Source organism: Drosophila teissieri, chromosome 2L (assembly GCF_016746235.2).
Source record: "Drosophila teissieri strain GT53w chromosome 2L, Prin_Dtei_1.1, whole genome shotgun sequence".
In the NCBI taxonomy this organism is placed as follows: Eukaryota; Metazoa; Arthropoda; class Insecta; order Diptera; family Drosophilidae; genus Drosophila; species Drosophila teissieri.
This window is the reverse complement of record NC_053029.1, coordinates 16,361,559-16,379,319: the sequence shown is the minus strand read 5'-3', so window position 1 is coordinate 16,379,319 and position 17,761 is coordinate 16,361,559. Positions and strand designations below refer to the sequence as shown.

At 42.9% G+C, this 17,761-nt stretch overlaps 5 protein-coding genes across 6 annotated transcripts; 2 read left to right on the top strand and 3 right to left on the bottom strand.

Annotated features, from left to right (window-relative positions):
- Window positions 1–4,771: 4,771 nt before the first annotated feature.
- LOC122623176 (mRNA cap guanine-N7 methyltransferase) lies at window positions 4,772–6,637 on the bottom strand. Its single transcript, XM_043802164.1, has 2 exons — window positions 5,381–6,637; window positions 4,772–5,323 (listed from the first exon to the last, which is right to left on the bottom strand). Exons 1-2 carry the CDS (start codon window positions 6,579–6,581, stop codon window positions 5,241–5,243), a joined length of 1,284 nt encoding a protein of 427 aa, XP_043658099.1. The 5' UTR covers window positions 6,582–6,637; the 3' UTR covers window positions 4,772–5,240.
- A 273-nt stretch (window positions 6,638–6,910) lies between these two features.
- Window positions 6,911–8,129, top strand: LOC122622478 (probable tRNA(His) guanylyltransferase). The gene is made up of 2 exons (XM_043800932.1): window positions 6,911–7,182; window positions 7,237–8,129. Exons 1-2 carry the CDS (start codon window positions 6,957–6,959, stop codon window positions 7,950–7,952), a joined length of 942 nt encoding a protein of 313 aa, XP_043656867.1. The 5' UTR covers window positions 6,911–6,956; the 3' UTR covers window positions 7,953–8,129.
- On the bottom strand, window positions 8,079–8,804 carry LOC122622486 (protein Dr1). The gene has a single exon (XM_043800946.1). The coding sequence runs from the start codon at window positions 8,699–8,701 to the stop codon at window positions 8,150–8,152; it is 552 nt and encodes a 183-aa protein (XP_043656881.1). The 5' UTR covers window positions 8,702–8,804; the 3' UTR covers window positions 8,079–8,149.
- A 651-nt stretch (window positions 8,805–9,455) lies between these two features.
- LOC122623117 (ankyrin repeat domain-containing protein 49) lies at window positions 9,456–10,416 on the top strand. Its single transcript, XM_043802069.1, has 2 exons — window positions 9,456–9,674; window positions 9,736–10,416. Exons 1-2 carry the CDS (start codon window positions 9,539–9,541, stop codon window positions 10,245–10,247), a joined length of 648 nt encoding a protein of 215 aa, XP_043658004.1. The 5' UTR covers window positions 9,456–9,538; the 3' UTR covers window positions 10,248–10,416.
- Window positions 10,273–11,289, bottom strand: LOC122623121 (dynactin subunit 5). Of its 2 annotated transcripts, none has more exons than XM_043802091.1 (4): window positions 11,156–11,289; window positions 10,772–11,071; window positions 10,464–10,694; window positions 10,273–10,390 (listed from the first exon to the last, which is right to left on the bottom strand). In XM_043802091.1, the coding sequence occupies exons 1-3, from the start codon at window positions 11,201–11,203 to the stop codon at window positions 10,473–10,475; spliced, it is 570 nt and encodes a 189-aa protein (XP_043658026.1). In that variant the 5' UTR covers window positions 11,204–11,289; the 3' UTR covers window positions 10,273–10,390; window positions 10,464–10,472. The 2 variants fall into 2 exon arrangements, with proteins under 2 accessions (XP_043658026.1, XP_043658017.1); XM_043802082.1 differs by having other exon boundaries at window positions 10,273–10,373.
- Between the last annotated feature and the right edge of the window lie 6,472 nt (window positions 11,290–17,761).

Sequence of the window (17,761 nt, the reverse complement as noted above, 5' to 3'; positions counted from 1 at the left end):
CGGGATTATTGAATATTTTCAAATCGATATAGCCGTGCCACACCGTTAGTTGGCACCTTAATTGCCAGCTGAATAAATCATTGACAATTGTGCAATTAGTTTGAGAACCTCAACTGTCCGCTCAAGTCGAAGGATTCTGCGGTCGAAAATAAACTATTTGCATTGGCCCAAAAGTAGTCAAGCCAAGAAATTGGAAGTTTTCCCATTGTCGACTGGGGAAATCAATTACTCAAATATTTATGTCCGCATGTGGAATTCAGGCATGCTGAAATGCACTTGTCTTGAACTCTGCCAGTGAACAAATTGTAACCGAAACTGCTGAGCGGATTAAATAACTTTCAGATGTGTGAATGCAAGGGCATGGGTTATGGCCTATACTCGTGTTTGCATTGCCGAAAACGTTACAGAACGCATTTATTGTTCGTTATTTGAATTGATTTCGTAGCCAGTTAGAGCAGAAACGGCACTAATTAAACCAAATCCACTCCAAAGCAATTGTAATGCATTGAAAAATGGATAATTAATGAATTTGCTTTATTACAATGTAATTTTGGGCACAAACAAGCCATTATTGTGAAGCTCAGATTTCGATTGCTAGTTCACCCCAAATTCGCGTTTTAATTACTTAAAATTATAAATGTTATTCATTGTTGCTTGTTTTCACTAAAGTATTTATGGCATTTGTTTTGAATAGACCTATTTTTTGTATTATGGCAATCCACACAAACTGAAAATGATTATTAAATGGGTGATGCAAAACATTTGCTACCACAGCTCAAACAAAATCAGCAATCGACATGAAAAAGCGTAATAATGTTAATTGCGGAGATTGTACTTGTCAAGTTACATGTTTATAAAATAAATAGGCATTTGCCTTGGGGTTTTTCTATGTGCCTTGAGATTGATTTCCAAGTAATACTTATTATCTTACAACAAAGAATAGATATTATTGTATATATATAAAAATATATTTATTTTAAAAAGGAGATACTGTAATGAAATGCATTAAATAGGCATAAGATTACGGAAGTAACTGCGGGACAACCCATTCATATTGGCTTGACATTTGCATTCAATGAATCTGCATAGAATTCCCAAGCAAAACCCGTGCCAAGCCATAGAATTAAATGTAATTACTGAGCCAACATTCGGCCCCAAGTTGGCTATGTAGATGTCCCACTGCCGTGGCTGCACAAATGCATCCGACCGAGCCAAGAGTAACTACCAGAACGAATGTGGCAACACTCAGGCATTGAGGAGCAGGGTTCAAGTTTCTCTTTGGCCAGGAAAGAACCACAAAAGATTACCGAGCGATGAGCTGCAGCTCATCATCTTCACATCCTTTCAATGGGCGCCGCTAAGTCCTTGGGCACATATGTATATGTATGTACATATGTGTGGTATGCACAAATATGTGTGGAACGTTTCATTTTTTATACATCTCTTATTATTTGTTCCTTTCCCCTGCGCTCAACTTTTCTTCTCTTGTTTCGCTCTACCTTCTTTTGGTTTTGTGTTAAATTGTTGCGTTAACCAAGCCAACCAGCTTCGGGGGCAATCCTTGTAAAAAGTTTAGCATAGCAGAAGGCGCACGCAGACATGCTCGCAGTCATTCACACAGAGCCACCAACACTGTCGCACGCCTGGCATGCGTTTTTCACATTGTTTCATGCGGTTGAATAAACAGAGGCGCGCACACAGACGCACATACCGTCAAAAGGCACGCACACATGCACACAAACACACATGCACACACACTCGTGCATTTTATGATCTGCACAAATAGGACCAAGAGAGAAAGAGAGCGACGGAGAGAGGGAGAGATGGGGAAAGAGGGGCAGAGAGAGGCAGAGACACTTATTCGCTCGCTTGCCTCGACAGGCTTACAAAACAAACATTGCGGCATGTTTTCTGTTTGCACACACTGCGTATACGTACTATGGTCCTTACATTTCCTACCTGCGCTTTGCCAGTGCCCAGCAGCACCAACACACTGACACAGTGCCTTCCACACGAACACATTGCAGTCACGTATGCACATTACTCAGCTCGGCCTGGACAGCAGTTGTGGCAGAGTCCTTAACCCTTGATCAGCTGGCAGATTTCAGTATCCATCGCCGGATCGTAAAAATAATTATTCGTACTATGTTAAGCTTCCAAATTAATTTAATGCACTAAAACTAAATCCAAAGGTGTACGTAAGTAGATCTTATGAAATTTCTTATTTGAAATATGATTATGTAGCATACTTTTTAGGACAGCATTTCAATAATTTCACATAGATCCCAAATGCGAAAGATCTTATAATTCGAATTTGTATATTATTAATTTGTTTTACCACATAAGCAGTTTTGTATTTAAATTGATACAAATAGAAATGATACCAAGAAATATAAAACGCAATATAGGCAATAATTAAACTTAATCGCCATTACTTGTAATCAGTAACAGTCGTCATTTCCGTTTAAATATATACAATAATAAGCTAGTTATTTTCAGATATAGAAATATGAATTGAATTTGATAACCAAGAATATTCAATGAATCATACGAGCGCAGCCTTTTGCCACTGATAAGAAACCCACTTATAAAGCGTAGGAAAAGCGGTCCTATAAAAAGCGAAAAACAGTAGAGAAAGCTTCAGTACGACTTCAACTGCTGATCAAAATGCGTTTTTCTTTACTAGCTGCTTTGACTTTGGCTCTTGTGGTAAGTTACGCCTTTAAAAATATTACGAAGCAAAAAATATAAACAATTTATTAAAGGGCTTAGCCAGAGGATCGGCGACTGAAGCAGACAAGCAAAAATTCTGCGGCTTCCTTGAAGGAGTGGAGGATAAACGAATGTTTTTGGCCAACTCTTTAACACATAAAGCTATACATGTCGGTCTAAAAGTCTCGAAAATGCTAGACAGCAGTTCAAGCTTTAGAGAGTTCATAACTGGCAAACGCGTTTTCATGTATTCCGCAGATCCCATAAGCCAAATCAAGTTTCTTTTGCGTTTCCGTTGCAACTTCAAGAAAATGATTCTATGCAATAGACAATATAACAGCAATCCCGAATACAGAAGTATCTACAACGCTTACAAATCGGAAAGCAATGCAGAGATTGCGGAATTCGATCGAGAAATAGAGCGAGATGCTAACCAAATGCTGAACAAAATGCGAAGTACATCAGTCTCAACAAAAGATGCATTTGATGACGCTCTGAGATCTTATTTAGATCGCAAGGGAATAGTTTCCCACTGCATGATGGATCGCTTTTTGCAAAGGGCGAAGGCCGAGTACGAATGTACTTATCAGAAAATCTACCTTTGATGTTAAAATAAATATATTTTTTGTTAAATAACTTAAAATCTTTAATATTTTATTTTAAACAAAGTATATTTTATTTAAATAAAATAAAATTGGCAGAGTAAGATTTGCTTTATTCAATTGCACAAATCCAATGAGTTACGAAATATTCCTAGAGACTGCAAAAACTTTTGAATTGAGTCGCATGAAAGTTTAAAATGTTAATTTGATGCTCTGGGGCGGGATATCTGCCAATCCCCAATGTTTGGGTTAAAAGTGAACTAATTTACATAGACCGCATGGTACAATGCGCAGGCGGCCGCATGGAGAAGGTAACAAAAAGATTCATTAGGGCCAATCAGTGCAAAGCGAGTCGTGGCGAAGGACATGCGGAGAGGACCTGGCCAAAAGCGGCGGGTTGACGGTCGGGTGGTTCAGGTAGTTTCAGAACGTTTCAGTACGTTTCTGGTGGGCTGAGGTGGTTCGGGCCAAGCCGTGTGTGTAAACGTAAACAGCTCGGGCAGCCCTGGCTCCGTTGTTTGCCTTATAAATACGCACGCTCTACTTTAAACAAAAGCGGAGTCGCCCATTCCGGATCCCTATCCCATCCACCCACGTACACGTGCCTGTCCTGCCGTCCTGCCGTCCTCACTGTTGTGCGTCAGTGTGTGCAAAACAAATTTAAACTTTACACCCAAAGTTGATTTTTATGAGCGAAACTTTAAATAATGGAATTATCTGACAAGACAAGAAGTTGCCAAGAGACGAGGCCAAGGAAAAGCCACGGAAGAGTAGGACCAGGCCAAAGTGCTCAGCCCCTAAGCGATAATGAAAGAACGAGCTAACTGATTGGGCCAATATAAAGTTTGCAGTCGCTTCGAAACCAATCAATGGTGTAATTTATGCCGCTATTTTCTCCAAGCCCCATGCATCCACCAGCCCCATCGCACATCAGCATACCAAAACCGAACCAGGCCACCATCCCCCCACTTTCGGCCCGTTATTAAATATTTATTTACACTTCAGCTACAATAATTCATTGATGCATCGAGCGCCTGGCACGACACGCTTTCTCTTTTCACCGCCTCCGACTGGTTGGGGTCGCTCCAGAGCTGAGCTGAACAGGTTGGGTCGCTGGCGGGCACGACCCGGCAACGTAAACGTCAGGACTAACCTTTGCCCGATGTCCTTCAAAGGCGCCGTCGCTGTGAAAGCAACAGCTGTGCGCTCTCTCTCTCTCGCTCTCTCTCGGCCAGCGAGCTTCGTCCTGCGAAGCTTCCTTCGATATCTCCCTTCCAGTTTCGAACTTGGCCAAAGCCCTCTTATCAAAGCTTTCGAAATAGGCGGATTGAAGGCGGCTCAAGCGAGGGCCATTCGAAAGTTAGCCAGTTGCCTTGAGTCATTTACCACAAGCCACACACTTGTATAGTCACATAAACATTCCATAGTAAGTGTCTTTGCAAAAATCGAATGATCCGTTTTTCAATTGAAATTAGTTTATTTTTGTTCAACTGATTTGCCTATGAAATATTGCGTAAACAGTAAATCTGCTTGCCTAGGAATTTATATGCGTGTACAATGTATAAGGAGAATGTCTATAAATACGTTTCTTCTAACTATAGTACTGACTCAAAAGTTAAAAAATGCAAAAGCTTTATGATTGATCTTGACATTCTCGATTTAAATTCAATTTCGTAGATGGGTGGCTGTTGCAAACAATCGTTAAACTGTTTCTTCTATATACTTGTTAAATATCTCTTAGACTGGACAATGTTTAAATTGAAACCTATGAACACAAACAAACATACCCTTAGTTTTACAAAATTTAACTTACGAGCTAATCTGTTCAGAAATAAAAATCTGTTCATGATTTCGAGTATAAACTTTAAAAGTGCTAGGCCACGGATACAGAAAAATAATCTATAACGTGAAATTATTTGGCAATAATCAGTCGTCAAATTCAAACAATGGTTTGCCATTGGTGTCCCAGGTGTTTTTGCATTTCTTAAAGGCACAAACCAGATAAAGAGCTGAAATGAAGAACCCTTTAGTAACGGAATTCAGAAATCGATTTGGAGTAAACTCACTTGCTGCTTCCCACTCCGATTTTGAAAGGGTTCCCAGCGTCCGGCCTCGCTGTGATCCCTGGAAGTTCCGCACGTGGGTGAACTGTTCATCATTCTCGCAGCGCTGCGGCTGCACCGACTCCAAGCCGGACATTCGCTGCAACAGATGTCGACCGTGGGGGAGACTTTCCTTGTAGTAATCCGCAAATGTGGAGCGCCTCAATAGCTGCAGACCGTATTTCCTGCCCAGCTTGACCAGCGTGGGGAAATGCACCAGGAACTCGGGACAATCGACGACGCCCTCCAAGTGGAACTGGTACTTGGCTCCAAAAAGGGGCAATGGATCCGTCTCGCAGTCAAATTCAATGCTGTACACATCGTTACCGAAACGCCGGGCATCCGGACCGGCTGCCCTAAGTCTCCGTATGATCTCGTAGGCATCCGGCATTGTGGCTATGAAGAAGCCACCCGGTTTCAGACACTCGGCTGCATTCCGCATCATGCAGTCCGCCTGCGCCATTGACTCGAAGCAATAGTGAAAGGCAAACTGGCAGGACACGAGGTTCAGCTGAAGCGAAGGATCCTTATACCGTTCCCGCAGGCGCACCAAGGTGGAGTCGCAGGCAAAGAACTCCGCGGTAAACTTATTCGCAAACTTTGACTTCTCCGCTCGCTGCAGGATGTCCTGATACCGCCGCTGGCACTGCTCCACCGACACCTCGGCGATGTCCGTGCAAATGAGGTGGGAGATGGCGGCCTTCTCCCATTTGAGCAGGTCACCGCCCTTGCCGCAGCACATGTCCAGCACTCTGAGAGCGTCACCCATGCGTTTGTTCTGCTTGATCTGCGACATGTACTCGTTGATCAGCTGACTTTTGATCCAGTTGTTAAAGTTCCTCATGAAGAAGATCTTTGACTTCTGACGATCCTTGCGGCCCGCCTCCTTCAGCTCGTTGTAGTGGTGTGCCACCACATGTGTGTTGGCCGCTCCGGCGGCAGCTTCCGTTTCCTGCTCCTCCTGGTCATCTCCCCCACTGCCTTCAGCCTTCCCGCCAGGCTCATCGTAGTACTCCCTGGGTGATTTACTGGCGTGCGGCTCCTGATTTCGGGCAGACGTGGACTCCGCTCCACCCTCGCTCTCCTCGTCGTCCGACAGGCTGACTGCCTTGTGTGAGCGGGCGAACTGCTCGTCTGCCGCATTTTGTTCGTAATTAAGGCTCATAATTTCTACTAATTTTCTGTTTGCGGGATGACAGAACAGTCGTTGTCTATCGAAGTTATCGGGTCAGTTAGGAATGAGTGGACGAGTACTATCGGCACTCGCTGTTATTTCGCGCGAAAAGTATTCGAGCAGGAAATATTATAAAACAATAAAATAAAAAATTAAATGTTGGATTTCAATTTATTTTACTTATAAATTGGTTCCTGTTAAAGTTCATATTCTTTGCCGTATCGTATAAAGCTATTTTTTACATAAAGCGTAATAAGTTATAAAGTATCATCTCTAGGCGAGCACTAGTTAACAGAGCTAGTTAACAGAATGGACAACAGCTATCAGCTGTTTCCAACTCATGCTTTCTTGAACATAAACATTTAAATGCGGTTGCTTGGAACTTTGGATAAATTTTGTAAATTATTGAATTATACCCTTTCCCGGGATTTTCCAAAACGCAGCATGGCCTGCAGCAGATTCGAGTACGTTAAATCCTTTGAGCAGGACGACAGCATACTGCCCAATGTGTGGATAGTCATACGAATAGACGGCAAAAAGTTCCACAAGTTCTCCAAGACGCACGATTTCGAAAAACCCAACGATGAAAATGGTAATAAAAGCACACTTTATAATACTTAATGATCTTACTAAATATTCGCTTTAGCTCTCAATGTGATGAATGCTGCTGCCACGGCGGTGATGCAGGAGTTTCGGGATATTGTCGTGGCCTACGGCCAAAGTGATGAGTACTCCTTTGTTTTTCGCAAAGAGACGGCCGCCTTCAAGCGAAGATCTGCCAAACTCCTCACCTACGTCACCAGTTTGTTCTCCTCGAGCTATGTGATGCAATGGTCCAAGTGGATGAATCTGCCATTGGCATATGCTCCCTGTTTCGATGGTCGCGTGGTTCTGTATCCTTCGGAGCAGAACCTGAAGGACTATCTCAGCTGGCGACAGGCCGATGTGCATGTAAACAACCTGTACAACACCGCCTTTTGGAAACTGGTTTTGGAAAAGGGTCTGACAAACCAGGAAGCCGAGGCGAAACTCCGTGGAACCTTCTCGGCGGACAAAAATGAGTTGCTGTTCCAGGAATTCGGCATAAACTACAACAATCTGCCGGCTATGTACAGAAAGGGAACGATCCTGCTTAGAAAGCGAGTGATATTGTGTGACAAGAACAGACAGGCCGTGGTGCCGCTGCACGAGGATCTCATATCTTCGCAGTTCTGGAAAGAACACACCGAGATATTGGGAAAATACGTGCCTGGCACGTACAAAGCACCACAAACATTGCCGAGATTGGTGGAGATGCAACTAAATGCCAAGCAACTGGACGATGAGGCGGAGGAGCCACAAAATCTGGCCGGTACCAGCTGATATAATGACTAAAAGCATTGCTTTTACGATACATCTAAGGAAGTCGTTTTGGACAATGAGGATGCGATGCTCACGCTGCTGGATTAAAGGACAATCGGATGATCAGTAATGGAGAGTAGCTAATAGTTGAAAGTTCAACTTATGGCATATATTTTAAGATTAAATCTACACTAAGCTCATAGAAAGACACTTTTCTACTAGTAGTCGTCGTCGTCCTCGTCCTCGTCATCCTCACTTGGCTTGCTCGCAACGGAGCCGTCGGCCAGCGGGGGTCGCTGCACCATGGCCGCCGCCTGCATGCTCATCCACTGCTGCTGCTCTTCGCGTGCCTGCTCCTCGCGTGCCTTGGCGAACAGCTCTTGCTGCTGGCGCAGCAGCTCCTCCTCCGGAATGCCCAAGTTCTCCAGGCGCGTGCTCTGGCGTCGTCGCTTGGCGGCCACTTCCTTGCAGTCGTGCAGAACGGCCTCCGCCTCCTGTTTGTAGTCGTGGAAACCCAACCGTTCCAACGCCTCCAGGACGTGTTCCGCATTGATCGTCTTCTTGTTGCGCATGTTGCACACCTCGTTGGCCTCCGAACTGATCAGATGAATGAACTCCGAGCAGCAGTTGAGAATCAGCTCGCGACTCTCGTTGGCCACCCGTACCGTGGGCACCAGCTCCTTGATGATCTTGTTGATGCTGGCCCGCGGGAGGGTCAGCTCGTCGTCCTCGGCGCTGGGTGGCAGCAGTTCTTCCTGCGGATTCGACATTGCGCCCTGGTTTGAAGGAACGTAAACAAAGTTGGCTTCAGTTGTTTTTCTTTTGACTCCGCGATGTTAAAGTCATATAGTATGTGGAAGTTAGAGTGACCGTTCCTTGCTAACAACAAAATGTGGGAAAACTGTATTATTATGTTTGTAAATAAATAAGATCATTAATTGATATAAATCATGTATCTATGGGCGTAGTTTAAATTATATATTTTATAAACTGAAGATTTTATCACTTTAAATTGAATGGTTGTTAATTAAAAGAAGCAAATGTACTGTTATTTTAAAATACTCTTCGGTAGTTTTGGTATATTTTAATATGTGAATATAACTTTGTACGGTGTCATACCAAGGACTTGTTTCAAAATTCGCCTAAGGGACGTCTCGGAAATGTCCAATTGTGCGATATTACCGGCTGTACGCACTGTTTTTGGTTTCTCACGCGTTGGTTTATCAATAATTTTCCCGGTTTCTCTCAATTTTTTCAAAAGAAAGCGCACATACGGAGCGGACGGTGCTTTTTTACGGCTCATTTTCGCACACATTCTGCAACATTACCATAATTTTCAAAGTAAAACTGCACTATTTTAAAGCGTTCCTCAATCTTATACACAACTATTTTCGTTCAGCGGACGGATAAAACTAACTTTCTGTCAAATAAGATGTAACATCAAAATAACCACTAGTTCAAAAAAAATTGTTAGATGGCGGACCCTGTATGGTTTAGTATTTATTCAAAAGAATACTTAAGCGGCTTAGCAACGGTCACTCTGCGAAATAGAAAACAAAAAGCTAAGATCTCAATATTCCGGCTAATTATCGAAATATTGCCATAAAATGGGAGATTACGACTCGGATGATGAAAAATCCCAAGTGGAGAAGCTGCGGCACGCAAAAGTGCCGCGCGGAATGTTCGTGAGCGGCTGGGACGACGATGCCGACGAACTGATCGAGGAGGACAAGAACCCACAAAGTAGCTTACATTCTTAAGAAGTAGTTTCATTAAAGGAATTTATGTTGTTTCGTTATTCCAGGCAGCATTGAACGCATGATTCTGTGGGCGGTGAATGAGAACCGCATCAGCGAGGTGCGGGAAATCCTCCAGCTGGATGCGGACACAGTGAACGCCAAGGATAACGACGGATACACTCCGCTGCACCGAGCTGCCTATAATAACTTTGTTGACATGGCCAAGCTGCTACTGCAGTACCATGCCAATCCCAATGCCCGCACGGAGCTGGGATGGACCCCATTGCACTCCGCCTGCAAGTGGAACAACGCGGATTGCGCCCATTTGCTGCTGCAGTTTGGCGCCGATGTGAATGCGGAATCGGACGGCAAGCAGACGCCCCTTCACATAACCGCCACCGTGTCCAACTGCCGGAATACGGCGACGGTCCTCCTGCTGGATCGGTACATCCTGCCCCGCAAGGAGAACAACTCCGAGGAGCTGGCCTCGGTGATCGCCCGCCGCACCGGCATGAGCTTCCCCATTTTCGAGTCCGGAGAGGAAGCCTACGACTGCGAAACGGGACTGATAGATTAGCCACTTAATAGTCAAACTATGCGCATACTTATAGAATACCTAATACGTGTTTATTTCATAAATAATGTTTTCTGTCGATGGAATTGGCAGGAACCTCTGCAGCATGCAGTGTTAACACTGCAGTTCCTGTAAATACAATGAATCTATGCATTAGCTTATTTTAGCAATATTTGCAAAGAGCGTTTATGCGGGCATATCATCCTTCAATATTAATACCTATGACTTTCAGCTGGCTGGTGCTGGAGCTCGCACGAAATGCTCGTAGAATGACTTTGTGTAGTTGATCATCTCGTCCTGCATGGCGGCGGGCACGAAGTACGGATTGCCCTGCCCGCCCTCGATGGTTCCCCTCGCCGTGTAGTGCATGTAGCTGGACACAGTGGTTTCTGGTGGCAGGACAGCCCCATCCTCAATGACACAACAGTCCTTTAGGACACAGCGACGACCCTAAAGTGGGAAAAGATCGGTAAAGAGCTTGCATTAGCAGACGGGGATAAAAAAGTATAGTAACATGCATAGCTTACGATAATGGCATTCTTGCCGATGTAAACGCAGGATCCAATGGTGGCCGCCGAGACGACGGCTCCTTCGCCCACGAAGACATGATCCCCGATGTGCATGGGGAAGAAGGCGATTCCCTTGCTGAACTGTTTGTACGGCGGTCGGATGACGGAGTCCTTGCCAATCACGCAGAATCTTCCCGTCCGCACGTTGGCCAGATCGCCGCGTATAATGGCGCCGCTCTGAACGATCACTTTGCCATTCAAAACAATGTTTTGCGATCCACACAGCACCGTGTGGCGACTAACTTTGTTCCCGGAGGCCTGTAAACAATCGGTTTTTGGTCATGATGAGGTCATCTTTATGGTTAAATGGAATGCCAAGCAGGAGGTCCTGCAAACACTTGCCGTCTCTACGTATTCATCTTTGCTGTAGTAGGTATCCGGAATCTCCATGATTAACCAGCAGTTGTATTAACTATTTAAAAGTTTATAAAATGAAAAACTGCAATTGGAAAAATGTTTTGACCAGCTGATGTGTGTGGACACAATGTGGAGTTGGTGAAATACCAAAAAGTGCCGATAGCGCGTTAAGCCAAGACGTAAACCGCATTGGGCAGGCCAAAGTGCCGCCAAATTTGAATTCAAATTCGTTGCATTCTACTGATTTTCATTGAAGAGCAATGCATTACATCTAATTATTAATTAGACGCACGCGAGGTCTTACAAATTACAAACTGCCTTGGAGGGTGCATAGAAACCACAGGTGTCTAACCCACGCTGACCCTGAACTTTTAGCTATAATGCTGCAATCACGATGCACATTTAGACAGCTGCTCTTCAGCCTCAAATCTGCTGGCAGGTCGTAAAGAATCTGCATACTTGGACTCACAGCTGGTGGCGAAAAGCGCAGCCCACTCCACCTCCACCTCCCACTGGCGCACTGGCCTTCCAAAATCTCAAACTTCCCGCTGTCCGACGCTCCAACGAAGTTCCAATTAATGCTCTTTAATAAGCGCGAAACCCAGCCCATTGGCTTAACCTTCATGGGGCACGCTCGAATGCCCCCACGCGGCGGGGGCGGAAACTCTGGCTACTCATGGTAGCCTTTTAATTTGTTTATGTTTTTCTTCGTTTGGTTCTCCACCTTTTGCAGAAGGAAGCAAGCCCATGCATTTGGTATGCTCCCATATATGATTTACTATGCTTACAGAATGTAAATTAAACGATACACTCAATATTATTAAGTTAAATGGTGTGGAAAATGTTTGTTATGATAAAACTTATGAGATCAACTACTGTTCTTAGCTAAAATGAATTTTCCTTCAAATGACCTTCTTAGTTTGAACTACCTGAACTTTGCCATTACTGCTTTTCTATGCCAATTACTGCAAACAATTGCGCCAGTCCATTGAAAGCTTTGAAGAATCCGCCAAAAGCAAAGAACAGAAATCGTTTAACCTTCGGCATGAAAAACCGCATCGAAATCTATTAATCTGTTTGGTGTTTGCACTTTTGAACCTAAGGTTAATAAACTTGAACTTGAATAATGTTTGGAAATTAATTGAGTTGTGCACACAAACAACGCTTGAATCGCTTGATCAAACAAATTATTCCAATTTGTTTCATTTTGGACTTTAAAATTCTGTCTATTGTTGAGTGTGATTTTCAGCAAGGCGAGACTGAGATGAATCGGTTATTAATTAAGTGTTTGATTAAGCAGCTTCGATCATTGAATCAAGCAAATCTAAACGATAAATAAAGATACCTTAGCGGTAGGGAGATATCACATTTGAAACCAGCTTACTTATTTGTGTAACCTCAAGGTAACTATTTGTAATATTTGTAACTTTCCCTACCAGCAATTAGAAGTCCATGGCCGCAAAGGTCTTGACTCCATAGAACGTGTAGTCAAGTGTTTGCCTTACACTAATCCAATAGCGATCGGATCGAATAAACTCTTCTGCCACTTTTCGACCTTGGCAAGCCACGAAGGAGGGCCGCGAGCTGTGTATGTAAATATTTACAATAGCCAACTCATCCACGACCTTGATAATTGGTTTCTGTTGTATCAAGTGGCTGTTGTTGGGAACTCATTATTAAATGGCCAGCTAATCAAGATCAAGAAACACGCACTCCGAAGATATCCATCTACCTCTGCCCTTCCCACCGCCCCAAAAACAATCGCTCACGATCGGATTGATCTTGATGCTTTATGGCCACAACATTTTTGAATTGTTTTCTCCGAGACAAAACCGGCGGCACTGGATCACATAATTATTGAATGGAAATTGCGCTGAAACTAAAACAATGCCAGTGCTATCCAGTTAGAGTCAAGTCATGTTTAATTGAATAATTGCAAATGGTTTACATATATTCATACATATACTCGTAGTATGTGATATGGCCAAGAACAGGGGAGTTGCAATAATGCAACAATGAAGGTGAAACGACAAATGGAATTAATTGCAATTAGCAAAATTGAGAGAATTTCTTGAATTTATTGCGCGCAAGGTGAGGTAAAGTGAAAGAGGGAGTTGGGCTGAGAATGTTGCATAACATTTTCACTTTTTGCATGAAGGCCCCCCGTTGACATACGAAAAGAGAAAAAATTAAATCCCGCAAGTAAAACGAGTTTTTTGTTCAAGTCTTTTGTTTCAATCGATAAAACGTATCTATTGACAATTCGCAGATAATTGCCTATGTTGCAGTGTATGCTGCACATGTGTACATATTCATATACATATATTCACAAATGTTCAGATTGACAGAACAAAGGTGACTATCAGATTCTCGGAATGTGAGCAATTCAAGGATCTTTTGAGTATGCACGTTTCTGTCTATAAATGGTTACCAAAGTTTGAGGCTGCCCGGAAAATTCTCTTCTTTAATGATGTAATTAACATGTTGAATAGTTATTAATAAATTATGACGTACTTCAATTTACATTAAAGTTCAAGTATTGAAGTACTCATTTTGTAAGTATTGAAGTTATAATTGTATAGCCAATTCTCTGTAACCCAAAATGAAATAAGTTTCATTTCTCAGAACGACTTCTTACATACGTGTAAGCATTCAACTTTTAAAAAATGTATTGCGTGATGTATTATGGTTGTTCCTAAGAACCATTACCCATAGGTATTTGGAGTGCTGGCTCTCCCGCGACCAAACACTTTTCGGTTGCGACTAATTGCAGTCATTACAGTTCCATGCGGTGACCAAATGGCTTCCTCATGTCAAGACCCCAGTGCGAATCGAGTAGCTCGCGATTAGCTACGAAGTTTGAGCGCCAAGAGCCAGTTCAAAAGCCGAGTTCAAGAACTAACTGACGATTGTCTGACAATGACAGTAGCTCAACGGCTGCGAGGGAGGGGGCTTCCATAACTCCGTCGGAGTTGCCAGTTGCCAATTACCAGCCAAATAGCAATGAGAAATTGTGTGAGTCAGGCAAATGAATGCGCTTTGGATGTGGCGAATATTTATAATACAAATTATGGGTACGTATATAGCCGATTTCCCACCCACAGCCCCCTTTGGATACGCTCGGATGGGCGTGGCATGCTGCAAGTTGTTGCTGTGCCCCCAAAGCGACCTCAGATTGCCCAAGCTGTGCTAATTAAAACATTAACTCTGCCCCGAGGCTGAATTCGCATTAAATAACGATTGTCCGTGCTTTTGCTTTTGCTGCTGTTGTGTATTTCTTATTTGCCAAAATCGATCATAATCAAATTTCAAGTGGCCCCCGTTCGGTACACGAAAAAATCAAAACCAGTAGAGAGTTAACTGTCAAAAAAAGCAACGCACGACAACGGCAGAAACAACATTGCTGACAACAGCGACTACAGTGTGGAACATGGTTGTAAGTCACATTGTTCAGCTAATGACAGCCGCCGACCAGGTGTACACAATTTAACACAAATTTAAAGAGGCTCGAATGATCAGTGTTAAACAGATTTTTGACAAGGAATTCTAGAATGCAATTTCCACTAGGTCTTATCTTTCATTAGAAACATTTGTTAAAGAAAACAAATTTATATTTTACAAAATTACAGAGAGTTTCATAAAGAGTGACATGAGTATAATGTACAATTAAAATATATATACCATAATGCATTTCTCGAAGCTTATTTGTTTTACGTTATTGCAATGTTCCAATTTTGATTGCTCTATTGGACTTCGCTCACCTTTTTTTGCATGCGGGCGCTAATAGTTTTGAACCTGAGGAGAGACCTAAAAAATAAGCCAAAATCAATTCTCAGCTTTGTATGCCATGGGCAAGGCTAACCTCGAGCAATGAGCAACGAGCCACGAGCCACGGGCTGCGATTTAGATTCAGTCTCGTATTTGGATCGGGCTGGATTTTGGGTATTAAACATGTATAATTTGATTCAATTTGGCTCTTTGTTGTGACTCGGCTTGTTTCCACTTCCTTTTTGCCTTTCAGCGGGCTCGATAAAATATGATAGCTGATCGGTATCGGATCGGCTTATAAGCCCTCCAACCCACTTGGCAGAAAACAGGTGATTAAGTCTCTTGTGTCTGTCAGTTGATTGAACTCTAAAGGTTTTCCAACGGTCTCTCGAAGACTCAGTGTCACATTCGTTTGCTTTCTCGCTGGGTGGCCCCCTGTTCGGTGGCTGATTGACAATGATTGACAATCAAACTCCAGTAGGTCCATAGACCCAGTGTGTGAGCATGTATGTCCATACAGGTAGCGTGCTCAATGGCTGGGCTTATTATTGTACCCAAGGCTTCCGCACGAAGTGTGCCTCGGAAGTTGTTAGTGGGTGGAAGTAATTAAATTCGATTTCAGCCATTCGATAACAACCAGAGTGGCGGTCAATGGTTGCTATGTGTGTAATTATTTTGTGGGGGTTCTGTGAACTAGTTGCAAGGGTATCGCGCCGAGGTCAATCAGTAAGGGAAAATCAAAGCGATTAAGAATACGATGTGGCATTACTTCATAAAAAAGGTTACATTTTTAACTTAATTCTTACCTGATAATGCTTGCTACATAAACATTTCAATTTAAATTGTCCTTATTTGGATTTATAAGTGCTTGTGTTATTATCAATCAAAATCATTTAAGGGAAGTTTGGATAGATTGTAGTTACAGTGAACTTATTTATTTTAAAATTCTCATTAAACACACCGACATCTTTCACATTGCCAGCTCGTCAAGGTCGCACTTGTGGCGCCCAAACACCTTTTAAGTGCCCCTTTCCATCAACTGCCAAATTAGCCTCCAGAACCACCCAAGTTGTGTGTGTGCCGCCTGTCACATCATCAACGCGCTCGTCAAAAGGCAAGCCACCGAGCAAAATTGTATTAAAAATTAATTAAACAAAAAGCTGAGACTAATGTGAAAAACAATATAAAACACATTTGGCGCTTGCACTTGACCTTCCTCATTGCGAGCGTTCGAACCAAAAACAAAAAAAAAAAACGAAATGTATAAAATGTGGGAATTCGGGGGCAGAAAGGCGGCATGCATGCCGCGTAATTCGTCAGCCTCTGTTTTTGCTGGAATTTCTGATTTTGAACTTCATGAATTTAATTTGTGCGTAACGTATATTTCGCTTGTTTATAGTTTGTCGGGCTAAAATCAAGGCGACTGAATCGACTGAATAACTGAATTCAATTTCGGAGACTGGCCGGCTTACACGGCGTATGCGCAACTTGATTCATTTGTTACTCGCCGCATGTCTGAGTGCGTATGTAATTGTAATTGGCATTCAAGTTGATTACTTCCTTATTTGGTTTTAAGTCAATTTTAGTGACGCATAGTTCGCTTTACAGTGGTAGGCCTTTTGGAGCGTGAATGCGATTATAAATAACATAAACCAATTAAGAATTTTAAATTAAACAAGTTGTTCAGCTAGAATCTCTTTAGCATCAGAAAGTCGTAAGCATATGTAGTTTGCAACACCTTAATTATCATAGCTTATTCACAGGTCCTACAAATCCAGTGAATAATTGTAATTAAAAGCAATCTGCTTATTTGCCATCGCAAGCATTGGGTCTTCCATTAAACCCATTATAATTATACTACAATTACCATTCCATCGGCAGACAACAATCTCCCATCGCATCGCATTTACTGCACTATCATCGCTCTGAACGGCAAATAAACCGACCTTGAACTTGAGGCGATTGCAAAGTAAAGTAACCGAGAGCATCAGCACTCGACGGCAAATCGCTTTATTTCCATTATATTTTCCATTACATTGCCCTTTCCCTTTTCGGGGTATGAACTGCGGGATATTTTGTATCTTTTTTCTGCCGCTGACAGCTGGCAGCTGAGTTATGAATGCTTTTAGTGGAGGTTCGCAGAAACTGAGTCAGTCGAGCAGTTCCAAAAACGGCAATAACAAAACACAAGCCCAACCGAAAGTGACCGCCGCGTGGTTTGCATTCCTGATATGGGACACGTACTGTATCCGTCGTTTTTGTGGTCTACTTCGTCTGCGATTCCTTTGCTCAGGGACCAACGACCGTCCTCGGTCTAGGCAGTCCAACTCCGAAGATTTCGCGACACATCCGGATTTTGTGTGTTTTTGATGTTCATTTAATATGGTTTGGGTGAGTAATGATGTCTTAAACGGTAGCTGCTCAATGCGTAGCTCAGAAGTTATCTTCCCTTGTCGGGTGATTAATTTTAATTTTTTATATCGCTTTTATTGCTGAATAATTTTTATTAACTGCTTGCAATCAACAAATCAGCGCGAACAAGAATCTTCGTTGTTCGGAAAAGGGCATTTCATGTTGGCCATTCCCGAGTGGCCTGCAGTCGTTGACCGCTTTGATCTGACCTTGCCTGGGGAATTTTCGGTAATTTCAACTTTGTGGTCAGCACCGGACCAGTGCAAAGTCCGGGATGCTGTTGATGCTGTTGATGCTGCTGATGATGTTTTTCAGAGTTTTCTGGCTTTTATCGCCCATCAAGGTGATAGGTTTGCATATAAATGCCGCTAGAACAAAAGACTTTGGCGACGAACTCGAGGTGACTAAACA